Consider the following 20,598-nt stretch of genomic DNA (forward strand, 5'->3'; position numbering starts at 1 on the left):
ATTGACAAACAAAGTACTTTACATTCACAAGAAGAAACACAGTGTCACATATCAAATGAACAATATGACTTATCTTTTCATCAAAGGGCCCAGGACAATGGCCGCTTAAGGGCCACTCCGTGTCTTACTTCAGCCTGACCCTAATGAGAAGATAGCATTTCCTCTGTTGCCACGTAACTACACACTGTTGATCAGATGTCAAGCTCAGCCCATTTTAGGGTATAATACGTGCTACAATTTCAGTGGCTTTCTGCATCAACTGAGATGCTTATTAAATCCTGAGAGGCTAAAAGGGTATACATAAATTATTCTTATAGTCATACGTTTCCGGGGCACTCTGCTGTCTTCTTTATGTCACATGCCATGACACTTCTGAAGAAGGCATCAGAATGCAGCCGAAACATGTCAAGCTATGACACAAAAATAGATGAAGGTGATTCTCCTTTAAAAACATATCTATTGTTGTTTGTTCTAATGTTTTATGTGCTATCAATCAAATTCAACCAAAAATATGACTTATTGGTCAACAATTTAAACCCCAAAGTGCAACACACACACACACACACGCAAAATGTATTAAACTTATTCTAAAGCTACTAATCCCTTTGCATTACATCTATATGCATAATTATTGTTCTTCCCAGGCCTCCTGTTAGCGTGGAGCATCACTCTCTCTCCTCTGTACATGTATCACTCAACATCACAGAGCTCTGTCTTTTTCTTATGCCATTTACTACTAACGTTTACAACACTGCTAGTCTCATCATTGTATTGTTTTATTCACTGTAGTGTGATGGATACACAAAATCACATCAAGAAAAGGCATTATATACCCAAAGATCTCTGCTCATTTAGTTGCAAAAGCTGCCATTCAATCTGGACAGAGAGACTGAGCTTGCTTGCTTTCCAGGAGATGCAATTTAATTAATTAATGAATGACTCAGTGAAGTCAGTAGAAGGAAAGAAAAGAAAAAGTAGCTTCTTACTATTGCCCGAATAAATGACAGAAATGATGGAAAAATAATAAAACTGTCAATAAGCCGTTAATAGTAAAAGTTTTTCATGGCCACTATATTACATACTAGATTCAGTAAATACTTAAGCAAAAATTCAAGCAATTATTTATGATAAATTTTAAATATTATCTTCTAAGAAATATTAACTAGTCTGAGCAACTCCTCATTAATCCAAAAGTGGTCCATGGTAAAAAAAAACAAAAAAAAAACATGTCTTAAGGAGGACTGATCTACTTCCCCTTAACTAAATAGTACTTTTTTTTTACCGCTGTCCTAGATACTAAATAAGTGTGTTACTTTAAATTCAATAGACAGAATTTAATTTGAAGATGTTGTAGAAGATATTTTATCTCAGCATAAAAACACTATTAAGCCTTATAGTGTCAGGTGCTGCAGTGTCTCTTACTACGAGCTGGTCAACTACTGAGGACAACTGATGCACTGAGCAGCTTCATTCATGAGAAATGAGTTGGTGTCTGGTTACTCTGCTCTTCTCAACCCAGGTTCAACTCTCTCTCTATGATCATCACAGCCCACAACCTTAATAACAGCAATTCTTCACGCATCGAAGCACTGAGGGTAGTTAAAACTTAGGCGAAGTTGAGGGCAAACCTTACAGTAGGCTATAGTGTTTCCAATGCATGCTTATTCTTAATTAAAGACATATATTGAGTGTTGATCAAAACAGTGTCCTTTCAAAATTGTGTATCGGTAATTTGTATAAATTGTAATACACACAAAAAACAAAATGTGCTATACCCCTCTGCCAGCTAAAGCAATAGAATACTTTAGCAAGTACCAATCAGTAAAACTTATTATCACAAAATAAACATACTGCTGCTGGAATTTTAAGTTTAGGGAATAAAACCAAACATACCTTACATTGTCTTTTAGTTTACCACAAGCAATAAAAACAAATAAAACATTACAAAAAGTTTCCACTTTAGATTCAATCAATTAGATTAGTTCTTCAGAAATGTTTTGAGTAAACATATCTAGTTACTTTTCAGTTTTGACTAAGAGTTATTTTGTGTGAGACAGAGTATGAGCAGCTATGTGGAACCCATCTATAATAAATGAGTGAGGTATCGCTGTGCTATTCTAACCGAGGCAGAAAGAGAGAAAGGAAAAAAACATGTGAATAATTGAAGCCAAATCAGTTTAGTGTGCCTCCAGCCCTCCTCTTTCCAGTTTAGTGAAGTCAGTGCATGCAACTGGTGTCTGTGACGGCGGCTGAAGTACAGGGAGCTTTTCTTCTTATGTTTTTGGGACATATTTAAACACATTTTGGAAAGGATTTGTTGTAAAAAGGCAGTGAGACTCTGGATCATCATGATACCATGGTGGACCCACTGCTAAGGCTGCTGTCTTTTCTGTGCATGAGTCTGCTTATAGTCTGCACCTATGGTAAGGTTATGCAACATTTTAAAATGCAAAGTTTTACTAATACTTAACGTTGTTCACGAGGTCAAGATACATTTCTAAATTACATTTTTGGAACATTTTGTGAGTATTGAATGAAAAAAGACTGTGTAGTAATATGTAATATGGTTTTCACAATAAAAAAGTCTCACCTTTTTATTAGGCAAGTTTATATTGCCTCTTGTAGCTTCAAAGAAAACACAGCTTCTGACATGGTGATGACAAGCTAACTTGCGACAATATACAATAATTACTGATAATATGTACTTGTATTTCATCAGTGATAATAAATATTAGTCTATTAAATAAGTATAAGTAATGGCTCTTGTAGCGCTGAGATTTGAATACAATTTAGAAAACACCAGAATTCAGCTCTAAGTACACAATAAACGAGAAGTTAAAAAAACAGTGAAATAATAAATCATTTGGTGGTTTGTTACTAAAGCAAAAAATTGTCTCTCACAATTCTAGCCCTATTTCTTCCACTGAACACCTTTTTACTGTAAAAGCAAATAAGCCAACCTATTTATTGGTGGGCTATTATAGTGTTATGTTTTCCCGAACGTAATGCATCTTGTAACTGTACACTTGCAGGGTACATGACACCACCCGTTCCGTTTCCGTCATCACTGGAGAAGCTTGTGCCGAATCCGAAAGGGGAGGTGAAGTACGACAACTTCAGTGTGAACGGTGTCGTGGACAAAGCTGTGATCCTCAACTGTGGCCCGGATAAATCGATGCCCGACATCTACATTTGGAGTTTCACCAAACCTGGCTCTCAGGAAATACAGAATGTGGTTTATAATTTGGGCAAAGGGCAGAGGATGCAGAGTTTTGCCTCAACATTGGGGCAGGTCACAGTCATTTTAAACTCTGCGTCTCTCAGTATTGATCAGCTGAAGCTGGCTGCTCATGGTGTGTTCACGTGCCAGGCCATCTATGACACAAGCACAGAGGCACGGTTCTTCTACTACTACGTGTACTTGACTGTCCAGGGTAAGGAAGGCTCCATATATTATTAAATAATGGCATGTCTATGAGTACATATCAGATGAAGCACAGTGACTGTGTGAATGAAAGAAAGTGTGATTGTATGGTGGAAGTGGCCAAAGCAGACTGTGAAAGATCAGTCTTAGAGCACTAAATAGGATATAATGGCTTTATGAGGCAGTTTAAAGATGCACTCCGTGGAGACACCAACAGGCCAGGTATGATCCGTGGACAGGTGACATTGCTCACTGTCAGAATGCATGAAATGCACTGTAATTAATAATATTATTAGTTTATTTTATTTTAGTTAGTTTATTTATTTGAGACAGGGACGGTGTACAATATACATTAACATTATGAGGAGAGATGCATTGTTAATTTCCACCTGTAGTCCCTGATGATATTAAGTCCCACTGAGGGGAGGAGCCTGTTGTACCTGTTTTTAGTGGTAGGGGAAACTGGAGTACCCGGAGGAAACCTACGCAGACACGGGGAGAACATGCAAACTCCACACAGAAAGGCCCCATCAGGAATCGATCACAGGACCTTCTTGCTATGAAGCGAGGGCCCTAACAACTTAATCATATATATGGCGATTATGGCCAATTCATGCTTCATAATAAGCAAGAACTTTGCAGCTCCTGCAGTTCAGAACGTCTGATTAAGTATGAATCGTTTGTTTTTGTTCTTACAGCTTTAGGTGGAAGAACAAACTTCTTGCTTCTTATGACGTTTGAATTGGCCTTTAAACAGCAAAACCCACCACAGAATTCTGAATTGTCTCCAGCTCCAGTTTACACTGTACAATATTGGGATGTCACATAATTGCACCATATAACCGGAAGCTGCACTGGTTGAATTTGAATTTGAGGACTTTTCACCATTAAAAAGATAAAAGGTTTTGAATAGTTAATTGCAATGGAAACAATTCTAACTTTTCACAATTCTGAAACCCATAATTGAATAAATGTAAGATAGAGACAAGCCGGTGACAGACAAGCAGTTTTAAATCCCAATGAGATAGGGACAATGCTAAACGATGCAGAAATATAGTATCAAATATTAGAATATAACGTTGTAATCTAACAACAGTATAAAGATGTTGAAATGCAAAACAAAGAACAGGGTTGACATTTTGAATGACTAAAAAACACCTGTTCTTTCAGTTCCCATCAGCAAACCATACCTGGAGGTGAGCGAGCTCTCTCCACAGGAGGGAAGCACAATTTGGATGCGATGTAATCTGGAAAACGGGACCGGTCCAATAAAGTATGAGTGGCACCATGAAAACATGAACAGCAGCGTGACCGTTTTTGGACAGGGAAACTCCAGTGTCGTCGACGTGAGAAACATCAACCGCAACAACACCGGGTGGTATCGCTGCCGGGCCCAAAACCCAGTCAACAGCGAACAGTCGGACCGCACCTGGTTAAGCATTATATGTAAGTAGACATAAGTCACAAAGACACAATAAAAAGGTTGTCAACAATCATTAAAAAATCAATGGAATTAGTAGCAATAAAAGTGACCTGCCCATGTTTGTTTCACTATGACTGCTTTCGATGGTCTGGGTCAGTCCAAATCTAGAACAGGAAGTTAATGTAATGTCGTTGTTTTAGTTCAGTATTATACAATAAAATGTCAAATGTAAAAACTGTATGGGATAGTTTTTAACTAAACACCAGAATAGAATTTTATAATCAATTAGGACAGGGGTGTCGAAACATTTTTCATCGAGGGCCACTTATCAAAATATACATGATGCAGAGGGCCACAGACTGGTGGATTTTGTATAGGTTTGCTTGAGCAACACCACATATATTTACATTTATACAAGGTTGGAACCAAAATCAAAACATCACACATCAAAACGGTAAGTATCAGAATCAGAAAGGGGTTTATTGCCATTGAACAGGATTCACAAACGAGGAACTTGCTTTGGCATTAAGGTGCAACATACAATAATGAATAATAATAGTAGCAAATCAAGTCACTCAAGTTATGATGGTGGCGATTTTCTGAACTTTCAATAAAATGTAATTTGGGCCAATTCACCAGGAAGCTTGAGGGGCAACACAATTGGTTTGAGGATTTAAGGGTTCATTCCCATTACAGTTTTTCTATTCAAGAGCAATACTGGAGAATATTTGTAACGTGTAGTTGTAATGTGTAGTTCTGTGTACTACTTTCTCCACAGTTGGTCCTGATGTTCCCCAGATAGACGTGACTCCATTCACAATGACAGAGCGAGGATACTCAGCCTTAGAGAAAGAGACTGTATCTTTAATGTGTAAGGCTCAGTCCAACCCTCCAAGTCAATACGTGTGGCTCTACAACAACTCCCAGGTCTTTGGCGGACCCCAGTACACCATCACCAAGATCCTCCGCATGCACACGGGCGACTACACCTGTCTCGCCATGAACACTTACCTGAACACCCGCGCCAAGAAGTCCATCAGCCTGACTGTCTACTGTGAGTGGGACCTTCTAAATCTTGATCTTCTCTTATATTTATCTTTCTACGCTCTTTGACCTAATTTCCTCTGTACATCTATCTAACAATCCACAATGCACATTCAGACACTTCCACAACACATACATGCACATACACACCGCGGAGTGAGGGAGAAGCAAACCATTCGGATCAACGGGGAACTCAAATGGACTCTGCTGGAAGGTACTGCGTTGTGACATCACAGCGATGACAAACCTTGTCTGAAGGAAAGACCAGAGCTTGTCATCTTTTTACAATTTTTTGCGGATTGGCAAGACAGTATACACCTAATCAGCCCAAATTATTTTAGTTTTGATATAGGTTAAGGTAGGTGAGACATGGCTAAAAGGTGATCTGTATGCTTTTCTTATTGGAAAGTCAGCAATACAGTAAACATGACAGGCAAAACCCTTTGAGCAGCCTTGTATGTGACTAGCTTTGATGCAATGTATTCTGAACTCTATTTAACTTTACAGTCCAGGTAAATAGTAAACGTCATTTTTCAAAATGATCTGGAACGTGGGCCCTTGGTTTTAACAAGTGCACTGTAAGCATGTGTTTTTTCTCCCCAGTTGGTCCTGATGTTCCTCAAATAGTTGCAACACCGAACACACGAACAGAGTCTGGATATACAGCACTTGAAAAATACACTGCCATCGAGAAAGACAATGCGTCTTTACTGTGTCAAACGCAGTCCAACCCACCCAGCAAATACACATGGATCTACAACAACTCCCAGATCAACAGTGGACCAGAGTTAACCATCTCCAGTGTCCTCCGAGCACAGACCGGGAACTATACTTGTTTGGCCCAGAACGCTCTACTTAACACCAGCTCCACAACCAATATAACCTTGAGTGTCTACTGTGAGTGAATGAATACAACATTTTCTGATCTTTGCAGATCTCTTTTTGAAGCTCATTTCTATTGCCTATAGATCCCCCAGAGGGCCATCCAACCTGCTCCATGGAGCCCGTGTTCAACCACAGCGCTCTGATGCTGGTGTGTCTGTGGGCGGGAGGATATCCTTCTCCAAAACTGAGCTGGAGTAGTCAGTTAAATCAAACTCAACACGAGGAAACTGCCACAAACCTGGTGAAGAACACAGCCATCTTTGTGGCTTCAGACAACAACACATCAAACTACAGCTCTTTCACCTGCAGAGGCACTCACCCTGCAGTCATTCAACCAGCAGATTGCAGTGTGCACACACGTGAGTGTGGAAAAAACAAAAGACATGTGAGTAGGTTCTACATTAATGTTATCATTTACCCACCAACAGATGTTCCTCCTGGAGAGCCCCAGTGTTATTTCAGTGTAGCTGACAACAATGTGACTCTGTCCTGCCTCTGGGAGGGCGGGGTCCCGAGAGCCCTACTGTGGTGGGATGGCCCGGGTGGGCACAGTAAACCTGGGCATGAGGACTCCAACAACATGACAATTAGATATGGCAGTCTGCGCACTGAGACGCCCTACACCTGTCATGCCAGACACCCTCTTTTGTTTCAGTCCAGAACCTGTAAAATCACAATGGGTTAGTGTACTTTGAACCATCTCATCCAAATCCTGGAACCAGATGCACAAACACTAATAACACTCTACAAATGTGTCTCACAGTTGCAGTCAGTAAACCCTCCCTGCTGCTCAGAGAAGCGTCTCCACTGGAAGGATCCTCCATTTCTATGATTTGCAAAGTTGAAAATGGGACTGGGCCAATCCATTATGAGTGGTACCACGAAGCACAGGATGGGGACACTTTTAAGGTTGCTCAAAGCAACAGAGCTGACCTCGATCTAACCAATCTCCAACATAATCAAACTGGCTGGTATCGCTGTGGGGCTAATAACCTGGTCAACAGCCAGCAATCAGACCAAACATGGGTGGACGTCATTTGTGAGTGTCTCTTAATTAAAATTTAAAAGCAAAGTAATAAAGGATAAATGTTTCTGTTTCCGATGGTGCCGATCGGTTCTGCAGTTTTGAACAGGAAGTCAATGGTCCCATTTCTATTATCAGACCTTTTTGGATCAATATTGCAGATAAAGCAATGTAAAACAATGATTTACATATGTTGCAGCTTAATCCTGAATAAATTTAAAAAAAAAAGAAAAAAGGATACTAGGCCTTCTTGAGCTAGAGACAAAGTCAATTTCTACTTAAAGAATAGTATTAAATAAAACTATATCCCTATAAGTATTGCCTAAGCTTTGTTTGTGGAAAACACAGAAAGTGTTGAATAATTTATAATGTATTCATTGTCTTTATAGACGCCCCTGTTAACTCCTCCTCCTGCTCCATGGAGCCGGTGTTCAACCACAGCTCTCTGATGCTGGTGTGTCTGTGGGAGGGAGGCTATCCTTCTCCAAAACTGAGCTGGAACAGTCAGTTAAGTCTAACTCAACATGAGGAAACTGCCACAAACCTGGTGAAGAACACAGCCATCTTTATGGCTTCAGACAACAACACATCAAACTACAGCTCTTTCACCTGCAGAGGCACTCACCCTGCAGTCATTCAACCAGCAGATTGCAGTGTGCACACACGTGAGTGTTCAGCAAGAAAATAATAACAGTCCTTTTAAATAGCCATTGTGTCCCTTGCAAATTGGGTTGACTCAGTCTGTCAATTACAATGATTTACTTTAATCTGTAAAGTAACAAATGTAAAAAAAAAAAACACAATTTAAAAAAGCCTCACATAATTCAACCCATCTACAGAAATTCCAACTAAGGAGCCCCAGTGTTATTTCAGTGTAGCTGACCTCAATGTGACTCTGTCCTGCCTCTGGGAGGACGGGATCCCGAGAGCCCTGCTGTGGTGGGATGGCCCGGGTGGGCACAGTAAACCTGGGCAGGAGGACTCCAACAACATGACTATTAGATATGGCAGTCTGCGCACTGAGACGCCCTACACCTGTCATGCCAGACACCCTCTTTTGTTTCAGTCCAGAACCTGTAAAATCACAATGGGTTAGTGTACTTTGAACCATCTCATCCAAATCCTGGAACCAGATGCACAAACACTAATAACACTCTACAAATGTGTCTCACAGTTGCAGTCAGTAAACCCTCCCTGCTGCTCAGAGAAGCTTCTCCACTGGAAGGATCCTCCATTTCTATGATTTGCAAAGTTCAAAATGGGACTGGGCCAATCCATTATGAGTGGTACCACGAAGCACAGGATGGGGACACTTTTAAGGTTGCTCAAAGCAACAGAGCTGACCTCGATCTAACCAATCTCCAACATAATCAAACTGGCTGGTATCGCTGTGGGGCTAATAACCTGGTCAACAGCCAGCAATCAGACCAAACATGGGTGGACGTCATTTGTGAGTGCTTCACCAAAGTGTTATTTTATTCCATAGTTCCAGAGGATTTCAACATTTTGATATAATTGTCTCTTCAAAGACGCCCCTGTTAACTCCTCCTCCTGCTCCATGGAGCCCGTGTTCAACCACAGCTCTCTGATGCTGGTGTGTCTGTGGGAGGGAGGATATCCTTCTCCAAAACTGAGCTGGAACAGTCAGTTAAGTCTAACTCAACACGAGGAAACTGCCACAAACCTGGTGAAGAACACAGCCATCTTTGTGGCTTCAGACAACAACACATCAAACTACAGCTCTTTCACCTGCAGAGGCACTCACCCTGCAGTCATTCAACCAGCAGATTGCAGTGTGCACACGCGTGAGTGGTAATTCAAATTGAGTTGATGACACTTTTAATTAAATCACAAAAAAACTCTTCACTAGCTGTTGAATCTTTGACAGACTGAGGAAACCCACTTCTTGAAACAATGAAACAACAGCTCTCTCTCTCTCTCTCTCTCTCTCTCTCTCTCTCTCTCTCTCTCTCTCTCTCTCTCTCTCTCTCTCTCTCTATATATATATATATATATATATATATATATATATATATATATATATACATACATATATATATATATATATATATATATATATATATATATATATATATATATATATATATATATAAACAAACATGCACTGAAAAGTTCATTTTCCACCTACAGATGTTCCTCCTGGAGAGCCCCAGTGTAATTTCAGTGTGGCTGACCTGAATGTGACTCTGTCCTGCCTCTGGGAGGGCGGGGTCCCGAGAGCCCTGCTGTGGTGGGATGGCCCGGGTGGGCACAGTAAACCTGGGCACGAGGGCTCCAACAACATGACAATTAGATATGGCAGTCTGCGCACTGAGACGCCCTACACCTGTCATGCCAGACACCCTCTTTTGTTTCAGTCCAGAACCTGCAAAATCACAATGGGTTAGTGTTTGACCCTTCTAACCCATTCATATTACGCTGATTACAGAGAAAACAGTTCATACAGTTAAAAAAGATATTTGATTTTGACAGCTCCCCTCAGCAAACCAGATCTAGTGGTGAGTAACACCTATCCACTGGAAGGCTCCACAGTTTCGATGAGGTGCAGTCTACAATCTGGGACTGAGCCAATCCAGTTTATGTGGCAATATCAGGCTCTGACCGGGGACACCTCCATATTTGCACAAAACACCAGTGAGTTCAAGATGACTGTCAAACGCAGTAACATGGGTTGGTACCGCTGCCAGGTCGAAAATCCAGTCAACATAATACAATCTGCTTGGACCCTACTAAATGTCACCTGTAAGTAGGCAGGTTTCATAATTTCTAAAAAAGTTGGGGTGGAAATGAACTTGAATATTGTGTTACTAGATGGCCCTGAGTTTCCTGAGATTGATGTGACTCCAAGCACAGTGGTGGAACAAGGATATACAGCATTGGAGCAGGAGACGGTTTCTCTGTTATGTAAAGCCAAATCCAATCCTCCAAGTCAGTACATCTGGTTCTACAACAGCTCACAGGTCAACAGTGGACCACAGTTCACCCTCACAGACGTCCTTCGAACTCAAACTGGGGACTACACCTGCTTGGCCCAAAATAGATTCCTCAACACTCGCTCCAAGAAGTCTATCAGCCTGACTGTCTACTGTGAGTAGAGTGACCAGAACTAAAACTGCATATGATTCAATGTTTAGTTTATTTGTTTATTTATCAGGGAAAATGTACATAAAAACATGGACCTACACAAAAGAGTAAAAATGCTTATCTCATTTAAGATATGGCAACTTTTTATTTGGCTTTCTAAAGGTTCATTTTAAGGAAGTATATACAGTGTAGATATACAGTAGCTATTGCATTGACTAAGAAGTAAGTAAGTACGTTTGAAATTTGCTTAAATCTGTAATAATAGTGTTTTAGTTACAAGTATTATAGATGCACTGAAGAAAAAGATAATGATGAAAAATGAGCTGTAGTGAACTCTGCTGCTGCATCTCTAAAGTGTGTTTTTGATCCATTATTCATGCAGTTTATTCTTTCCTGCTAATCTTTAGTTAAACCCCTTAAACATTTTCATCTTTAAACAATGTTAACTCTTGTCGATGCATTTCTTTATTTTTTACCGTTTCTAGAACTGTGATGGCCTTGAATGCTGCAGTGAAGGTCTAACACTTTTGTTTCTTTTTTATTTGCTTAGGTGAAAAGTTCACACTCACTCATCAATAACACATGTGAAAAGTCTCCACACATTCTCTCCTAACTCTGCTTCCCCTGCTTGACTTCCTTCCCTGGTTCTGTGTACTGTAAATAAATATAGTTTTTGTTCTTCAATATTAGCTGTACATTCAGTGCTTTTCTAAATGTCCCCAGACCCCCCTGATGGTCAGCCCACCTGCTCTGTAGGAGGCACACTCGAGCACACTTCTCTCAGACTACTCTGCATTTGGCCGGGTGGATTCCCATCTCCTAAGCTCATTTGGAGCGGAGACGTGATGAACCAGGACGGGGTGAACCCAAACACCAACACTGCCACTCTGCTTTATTCACAAGGCACTGCATCCAACAACAGCCTGTTCAAATGTCAAGGATCCCACGTGGCCTTGGAACAGCCCAGAGGGTGTACCGTGCAACCTTGTAAGTCAGCAATCATTCCCAGGGAGTGAAGATACTCATTGTATTCATCTTCTTCCTGTTATTGATACTTTTCACATGATACCATCAACATAAGCTGGGGGCGTGAAGCTAACTGGAGGCACTGCTCTGTCTGAAGCTCTGATACTTAAATTTATTCTGAGCTTTGTTTTAACACAATATGAGCCTTAAGAAGAGATTTAGTTGAAACTACAGCATTGTGCATTCTGTCACCATGGTCATGGTCATTCCCCCATAGAAATACAGAATTAATTTGGAATAGAGGGCTGGTTTGGATGAGACAACATTCCAATTTCATTAAATAAAACTATTATGACAAAAAATGGTTTTGCAAGTAGAAAGTACTTATTTATTTATTTATGTCTTCATGTATTTTTCATCGCGTATGTATCTATTCTTTCATTCATTCATATTGCAATGGATAATTTACATACGTACACTTACCAGCTTGTCTGTATCCTCAGATTCTCCTCCAGGGGAGCCCCAGTGCTCTGCGTATGTGACCAGCCACAACCAGAACCTGATGCTGTCCTGTTCATGGGATGGGGGGCTTCCGAAAGCACTGGTGTGGTGGGAGGGTCCAGGTGTTCAAGGCAAAGGTGGACAAGAGGCATCCAACATCCTGATCCTTCGCTACGGGACGGTCCGCAGTGAGCAGCCCTATGTCTGCCATGCAAGACACCCAATAGTGGCACAGAGCAAGACCTGCACTGTTCCGCTAAGTCAGTGTGCAAATCACAAAGACAATATATTATAATATATATATGTGTAGAGTCTGTTTGTTTTATTTCACATCTTGCTTAGGTATAGTAAGTTATGGTATATTTGATAGTAATTTGAAATTGAAATTTGAAATTTGAAAAACTGTTTTTGTTAAAATTGTTGGTTATATTGTGGTTTACCCTTAAACCTTGTTGTTGTTATAATGTGCAAATAGTTTAATGTCTTTTACATTCCAGAACCTCCAGTTCTCCAAACACAGCGCAGGACAGTCACAGTATTCGAAGGCACTGACGTTCAGCTTACATGTAGTTTGATGGACAATAATCTACCTTCAAAAGAAATCACCTGGTTCAATAATCGAGGTGTGAGCGTGATGGACACCCCCAAGTACCTGCTGCTGCGCTCCACTGCCTGGGCCAACCTCACTGTACGGGACACAGACGAGACCAGGGACAGTGGCCAGTACATCTGCACCACTTCTAATGCTGTCGGTGGAACAGAAGCCAATGTCACTTTACTAGTCAAAAGTAAGTGCTGTGTCATTATAAATGGTAAATAGTCACTGTTTATAAAGCAATTTAATGTTTATAATTGTAAGCCACATTTCGCGGACCCAGTTAACTCTAACATTGGGCTTATCCTAAGGATCAACTTCCTGGTGTTATGGTAATGAAGAACTAGAGCCTACGACAGTAAAACAGGACAAAACATGACAAAACTAGATTTGATAAACTAGTAAAAGTCTGAGGGTGCGGACCACAAAAAGGCCTAGTGATTTGATGATGATGTCGCATGGGCTTTAATTGTAATTTGATATAAAGCTACTACTAGGGCTGTAACTGACGATTTTAGTAGACTATTCAGCAATCATTTTTATTAGTCGACCAAACAATTATAATGGTGACTAGAAGGCTTTTTAGATGTGTTTTCTTAAGTAAAATCAGACATTCTTTTGACATTCTGGTTAAATAATGCCGCTGCCATTGTTATAAAGAGGTATTTTCATGGGCGTTTCGAGTCAGTACATTCCAATTAAAGATAAAGATGATAAAAACACAAAAACATTTATTAATTCATTGTACACTCAACGATGATGATTCATCTTTTAATTGTTGCATCCATATTTCAATTGAACAATTCACCATTCTGTGTTGGCTCAGAACACCCCATGCCACCCAACGCGTCTCTAGTCAGTGTCATGTACAACAGCCGGCAGAGGAACCAGGTGGATCTGGAGTGGCAGGTGCACAACGAGGAGGACAACAAAGGAGGCTGGACTGGTTTTATGTTGGAGTATTCATGGATGTTCGAAAAGCCTGGCAAGAAAGGTGGCACAAACGATTCAGTTATGTTGCCATACCCAGTGAAGATCGCGTCCATCTGGTACAGCAGCGTGATCCAGGACCCAGGCCAGCGGACACACACGCTCGGGAGCCTCACCCCAACTGTCACCTACCAGTTTAGGATCACATTGATCAACCACCGTACCCTGGGATACCACTCTGCGCCAAAAATTCCAGGTATGGTCTTGAAAAGTCTTGACAAGGAGACTAAAAAAAATTGAAATGTTACCGTTTTCCATTTTGAGAGACTAACAGTTTTTCTACTTCCACTCAGGTGAAAGGAAACACAATTCACTACATTCATAAACAGATACACATTTTCTCTTTTCCTCTTATTTCTTCCATGACTGTCCTGCTGGTGTGATTTAAATTGTATTGTAAGGCTGTACATTGTGCTTTTACATTGTAATTACCAATTATCAATCACCAATTGGGTACATTTATTCTTGATTGGCATGTTTTTTTCACCAAATACAGTAACTTATAGTATACAGTAATGTTAGAGGAGAACCCTTCAAGCCTCTATCCCAATGAGTAACTGTCGTGTGTTGCAGCGGAACCTCGACAAAATTCCTTACCAGCGATCATCGGAGCCGCGATCGGCGGGATGCTATTTGCTGCGATCCTCACAATGTTGCTGCTCATGTTTATCATCCGCAACCGCAACAACAACCCGCGTGAGTTCAACACATAATCCCCAGGGGGGTCACAAACCACAGGGGGTCACAAACCACAGGGGGGTCACAAACCACAAGGGGGTCACACACCACAGGGTCACAAACCACAGGGTGAGTCACAGACCACAGTGTCACAAAACACAGAGGGAGTCACAAACCACAGGGGGTCACAAACCACAAGGGGGTCACACACCACAGGGTCACAAACCACAGGGTGAGTCACAAAACACAGTGTCACAAACCACAGAGGGAGTCACAAACCACAGGGGGGTCACAAATACATGAAATACATTCATAACAATAGATCTATGCAGAAGTCGGTGATAAAGATGCAGTATCACCAAACCTTATACCATTCAAAATCCTTTAATAATGCAACTTCAGCACATTTCTTTCTTTGTTTCAACAGGGCTACACGATCTATTGTTTGGCAGGTAAGCAGACTATATTTTCAAGACATTCATTTCAAAATACTAATATACGTTTTTTTCTTCTTCCAGGCAGCACAGCCAGTCAAGAGAAAACATCAACTTTCCAGAGGATGAGGTCATGGGATCTGAAGGAGGAATTGAGGATATTGGTGGATTATCAAGTTCAGGTGAGGCATATAATGCTATTGTAATGTTGGGTTTAAAGTTGCTCTTTTAATATAAAATATATAAATCATTTTGAATGTCTAGTATAGATTTGGTGAGAATGATCACATTGCACACATGCATTTTTTTTAATTTCCTTTGGGATCAATTAAATATCTATCTTCAAGGTTTAAAGTGGGGATATTGTTATATAGTTATTATGAAGTTAGATGATAAAAACGTAGTTCTGTATGCATTCAGCTGCAGTTAAGTGTGGATTTGAAAAAGAAACACAGGTTGATTGTCCTGCAGAGAACAATACAGCTTTCTGTGCTTCTGGTCTGTGTATATAATAAATGCTGACATGCCTAAATCTGAACTGCAGGTCCCACAATGGCGTTGCCCCGAGCGTCTTCACCTCTCACCGCCCCCTCTCCGAGTGCCACCCCCAGCACCGGCCAACCGCCCTCTGCCCTGCCCTCTGCCCCACCCTTTGACGATGGCAACGAACCAGTCAATGTCACCATAACTGTCAAAGCGACATAATCCTAAATGTGACGACCTGCTTCAAAACACATTTTCACATTTGACTATCAACCAATCTTAACAATTATCACTTTTGAATGCTGTAATAGTATCTACAGGTATGGGCCCTTTCACACTTTTTTTTTTTTACAATATTGCTTCAATCAGTTGTGTAAGTTTGTGTAATAAACTTTTTGTTTTAAGTAAATTCTTTGTAAAGTGCAGATAATATCATAAGAATAAAATATCGTTCAGGAAACAGTCAATATCTTTAAAAAATAATTTATTCAAAAAGAGTTATATTGTGTGAAACATAATCCAAACTGGAAACTAACTGAACACAACAGTAAAACATGGGACCATTTGGTAAAATCCAAACATGTGGTAACACAAATGTGGGACATTGATAAAAACATAAAAACAGTGAACATCTTAGTATGTACAAGTTCCATCAGTCCAGAGTGTGTAAGCTTCACTGTAAAACATCTGAGGATGAGGTCAGTTGAGCGGTAACAAAATCTTCTGAGTGCTGATGATGTCACCAAGTTTCTGTTTGATCTTTACAAAAAGACGTTTGAACTCAAGACCATCACCCTGGAAGAAAAAAACATCTATTTCATTACCTTGACCAAAGGCTTTAGCAAAAATAAAGTGGGACTAAACATTATCTACAGTATTTTTACAACTACCGGCACATGTTGTACATGGTGTTTTAGTAGCATTTAATCTGAAGGTTGATAATATTACCTATATGATTTATATAAGTCCAAACGTAAAAAAAAATCTAATTCTGACAACAACTTATTGTTTTGCTGTAAAACTTTGTTAGACTTGCCTTAGACAGCCTGAAGTCCAGCAGCACCGTGTGATTCATCTCAAACACATGAACTTTGAAAATGAGTTTGTTGTTACGTTTGTCCAGCGTACTCAGCGTTACCTACAAAATAGAAAATTGCATGAAAAAAAACATAATATTCTCTTACAGCAATTTGAGTGACAATGTACCTGTTTGGTGCAGTTGATTTTAAAGGTGATGGCTAAATTAACGCTGATGTCTTTGAGGGCACACAGAGAAGCGTCAGCATCCACATTAGTGAAAAACCGGGTCATTCGCCGCACCAATCTCTGCCAAGGATTCTACCAAACAGCAGAAAAGCAAGAAAAAAACAACACTATTTTAGGAACTAGTTTGTGGTTAACAAAAATAACTTATTAGTAATTATTTAAGGACATAAAATTACCTGACTGGCCCCAGGTGTACCCAAAAGCTGACTTCCCAGGAGCATGTGTTCTGGTTTGATTGGCTGGGAGAAGCTGACCAGAGCATCACTCGGTCCGTTAAATATGTTTTCCCAGCTTCCTGGGGCAAAATCAGGCTGAGAGCTGGAGAACTGCATTCTGTCGTCACTGTGGGAAGAGGAAAGAAAGCATTACATCACAGGAACATAAATACATAAAATGTAATATAGATGTGGACCTCGGAAAGAATTGTCACTGTCAAGACAAAGGCTATGTGCATCTTAATAAACAAACACACAAATAATGATTAACCTATTGGCTCTGGACAATGCTGGATCAGTGCGAAGAAGTTTGCTCCCTGGGGGTGGCGGCTTCACATCTACAAAGACAAGATATTTTAAGATATTGATTACGTAGGATGTAATAAATAAATCTATGATCATAGTATTTTTAGAGCAAAACTTGCCTTGAGTGAACCAGCGGTCCTTTTTAATATCAGAAACACTTATCCTCTTGTCAGGGTCTGGGAGCAGTAATTTGGACAATAAACCTGAAAATGGAAAATAAGGGTGCATTCACATTTGCACACAAACCACAGAAAAAAATTGACAAAACTGGGCTCAAACCAGGACAATTAATTTTTGTAACGCTAAAAATCACTACAGTTGCCTCTGAGGACGACAGTGAAAAACGGATTAAACAATGTCCTTGGTTGTAGGTGTGAGGAAAAAAAACACATTCAGTGGCTTACCAAGAAGCATGGGCTGGATTTTTTTCCAAGGAGGGAGGTAGGTTTTCCTTTGCATCCAATCAGAGTACTCTTGACAGCTTTCACTTGGTTGATCCCAAGGCAATTCTAAAATAAATGATCAATAATTTAAAAGAAATTGCAAGCTGTTGCCTTCAAAGTACATTCATTTAATGTATTTATACAGGGAAAATACAATGAGAAAAGTGCTCTTTTTCATGGATACACTGTTCAAACACAACACAAAATAAACACACAAAAAAACACAGGATACTAAAACATTCAATAAAATTAACCAATAAACACATTTACACATACAATGATATAAAAAATCATATAAAACAATTGCTTTAAGATCATTGAAAGGAATGATTTAATTTATCTGTATTTTGTTCCACAGGAAGGAGCAACATTTCTGAAAGCCTTTTTTCCTGTCTCTGTGTTGACACGGTGGGACTGTAAGATAAAATGTCACCTCAAGCAGTGAATACCTGAACTGATGTGCAATAAACTAAACACAAAGAAAAGCCAGTGTATAAGGCTCTAGTTGGCTGCATGTATTTAACAAGACATTACATTCAAGAGAGTAAGGATTCCTACCTCCAGCTAACATAGCAGTAAGCACAATGCCACAAGCCCAGATGTCGGCAGGTTGAGCTCTGAACTCTGTTTGGCTTAAGAGCTCAGGAGCCACATAAGGTAACGTCCCACATATACGGGACAATAGACGCTCTCGTCCTTTGAAGCGAAACATTGTTGCTAAGCCAAAATCTGTCAGCTTCAGGTTATCTATGAACAAACATGTATTATGTTGGAGATATGGTATCATTTAATAGTGTGTGAACATGGCAGGAACTCACCCTTGTCGTCAAGCAGAATATTCTCAGGTTTTATGTCTCTGTGAGTGATGCCAATGCTGTGGAGGTACTCCTTCAAATAAATAAATAAAAGAAGTAAGAATAATGGACAGACTTCGTATCTAAGAGTAAATGTTTTCTCACCACAGCTCCAATAAGCTGTTTGAAAAACTGATGGGCGTCTTTTTCTGGCATCCCAACGTCAGGCTCTATAAAACACAGTCAAGAAATTATACTATGTTTATCTTCAAATTATACTAATATTCTCCACGAATTCACATATACTGGTACCTATAAATTAAACCAATACATTCAAGGCAATGTTTTCTAGTCTTTCATATTATTTTTAAAAAGCATCGTACCAATACGGTCAAAAAGCTCTCCTCCAGAGCAGTACTCCAAGAACAGGTATGTGATGGGCCCTTCATGTCGCTGGCCATAAAAGCGTACAATGTTTTGGTGGTTGAGGGACTGAAGAGAAGAAAGCGGTTAATAATGACAAAAAAACAGCATGTCAAACAGTGTGTGGATCTTATCACTGACCTTATGGACAAGGATCTCTTTCCTGACATTATCAGCACATTCTTTAGACTGACTGGTATCAATCACTTTCACTGCAACAGCCTCCTCAGTCTGTTTATTCACCAGTAACCTAACTCTAACAAGAGGAGAAAGAAAGTACAAATATATATAAAGACATAGAAAAATCCTTGTCATTGTCATTATTATTTATTATCAGTCAGTTCACGTTTGGTGCTTAATATAACTAAAACAACCTACTCTCCATAAGCGCCTTCTCCAAGAGTCTGGACAACGTCCCAGCCCTGCACAAAGGGCACGGCCATTCTGTGAGAAAAAAAATATATTTATAATATATCAACTTCAAATTTCAGCTATTTTAATGTTACGTTCATCACACGGTAAAGTATTCAAAGTTACAATAACAACCATCCATCTACTACTATGATATAGTACTATGATCTACAATCACACCCGAGCACTTGGCTGTCTGTAGCGCTTTCTAAATGACTTCCTCTTCTTGTTATCCCGACAGAATATGCACGGTTATTTCTAAACTAAGAGTCAACTTGACCAGGCATGATGACCATTGACTGCGCTGGAATATTTGGCGGGTTGTTGTTATATTTTGGACAACCTCCGGTTTCTATGTCACTTCCTTTTGCTGTTAGTGTTACTGAGCGCCATCTTGTGGTTGTTTCCTGGCTCTTCTTGTCTCTCGGCTGTTTTCAGCGCATGGATAGTTCAGACTGTCCTTTGCACTAAGACCGTATAAAAGCCTGAGCTTTTATAAACACTAATGTAAAATGACTTATGTGTTCAATGATTGTGTACCGCGTAGGCTTTGTTTATAGTCCCTGGCACATCAATAATGAGGAGATTCAAGGCAAGGGAGTTCAACTTTAAAACATCTATAATACAGTGAGCAAAATATAGCTGTGGCAAAGCTCTGTACCTTTTTATGAGGCTTGATGTTATTTCGGTTGTAGAGGTTAAGTTTAATTTAAAAAATAATAATTTGGGTCAATTCAGCAGGAAGGGCCAGCAGAAAGGTCTGAGGGCCGCATTTGGCCCCTGGCTCATAGTTTACTTTGGAAACCCCTGTGTTAAAGGCTTCAATAAGAAAATGTTTGTGTGGGGGGAAACCACATTTTTTATGAGTGTGTTCAAGTTCCACAGTGACAAAAAATGTGGCCTCTTCAAGAACTCCATAACTTGCAGTAAGGTAAGTGATTATAGACTTCTTCAAAGATAGCGATACAGTCACTAATGACTTTTATGAAATTGTAATCTTCAAAATGTGTACAAAATCTGCCATGTCATGTTAAAACAAAACATTCATCAAAGGATTATTATTCCCTTGTGCATTATTAAGTAATTTGGCTTGTCCAGTATTAAACCTTCAAGTTGATTATGGACATTTAACAGCACAGCTAAAAGCACATTGATAGAGACTGTGCATGAATCAGACTAGAGAGAAAT

At 39.9% G+C, this 20,598-nt stretch overlaps 2 protein-coding genes across 2 annotated transcripts; one reads left to right on the plus strand and one right to left on the minus strand.

The window, feature by feature from the left end:
* Window positions 1-2,218: 2,218 nt before the first annotated feature.
* LOC140360777 (V-set and immunoglobulin domain-containing protein 10-like 2) lies at window positions 2,219-15,782 on the plus strand. The gene is made up of 12 exons (XM_072446146.1): window positions 2,219-2,423; window positions 3,033-3,434; window positions 4,595-4,870; window positions 5,626-5,901; window positions 11,629-11,892; window positions 12,375-12,632; window positions 12,870-13,160; window positions 13,794-14,153; window positions 14,531-14,653; window positions 15,063-15,087; window positions 15,154-15,251; window positions 15,614-15,782. The coding sequence occupies exons 1-12, from the start codon at window positions 2,357-2,359 to the stop codon at window positions 15,772-15,774; spliced, it is 2,601 nt and encodes an 866-aa protein (XP_072302247.1). The 5' UTR covers window positions 2,219-2,356; the 3' UTR covers window positions 15,775-15,782.
* Window positions 15,783-16,121: 339 nt separating this feature from the next.
* On the minus strand, window positions 16,122-19,453 carry chek1 (checkpoint kinase 1). The gene is made up of 13 exons (XM_072445553.1): window positions 19,378-19,453; window positions 19,141-19,255; window positions 18,960-19,068; window positions 18,742-18,806; window positions 18,601-18,670; window positions 18,341-18,529; window positions 17,744-17,848; window positions 17,426-17,542; window positions 17,305-17,356; window positions 16,995-17,160; window positions 16,759-16,890; window positions 16,589-16,690; window positions 16,122-16,347 (listed from the first exon to the last, which is right to left on the minus strand). The coding sequence occupies exons 1-13, from the start codon at window positions 19,440-19,442 to the stop codon at window positions 16,252-16,254; spliced, it is 1,383 nt and encodes a 460-aa protein (XP_072301654.1). The 5' UTR covers window positions 19,443-19,453; the 3' UTR covers window positions 16,122-16,251.
* Window positions 19,454-20,598: the final 1,145 nt, after the last annotated feature.

The sequence above is a fragment of the Eucyclogobius newberryi genome, unplaced genomic scaffold (genome assembly GCF_026437365.1).
Source record: "Eucyclogobius newberryi isolate DKJ021-1_F unplaced genomic scaffold, fEucNew1.0.hap1 SCAF_15, whole genome shotgun sequence".
Lineage (NCBI taxonomy): Eukaryota > Metazoa > Chordata > Actinopteri > Gobiiformes > Gobiidae > Eucyclogobius > Eucyclogobius newberryi.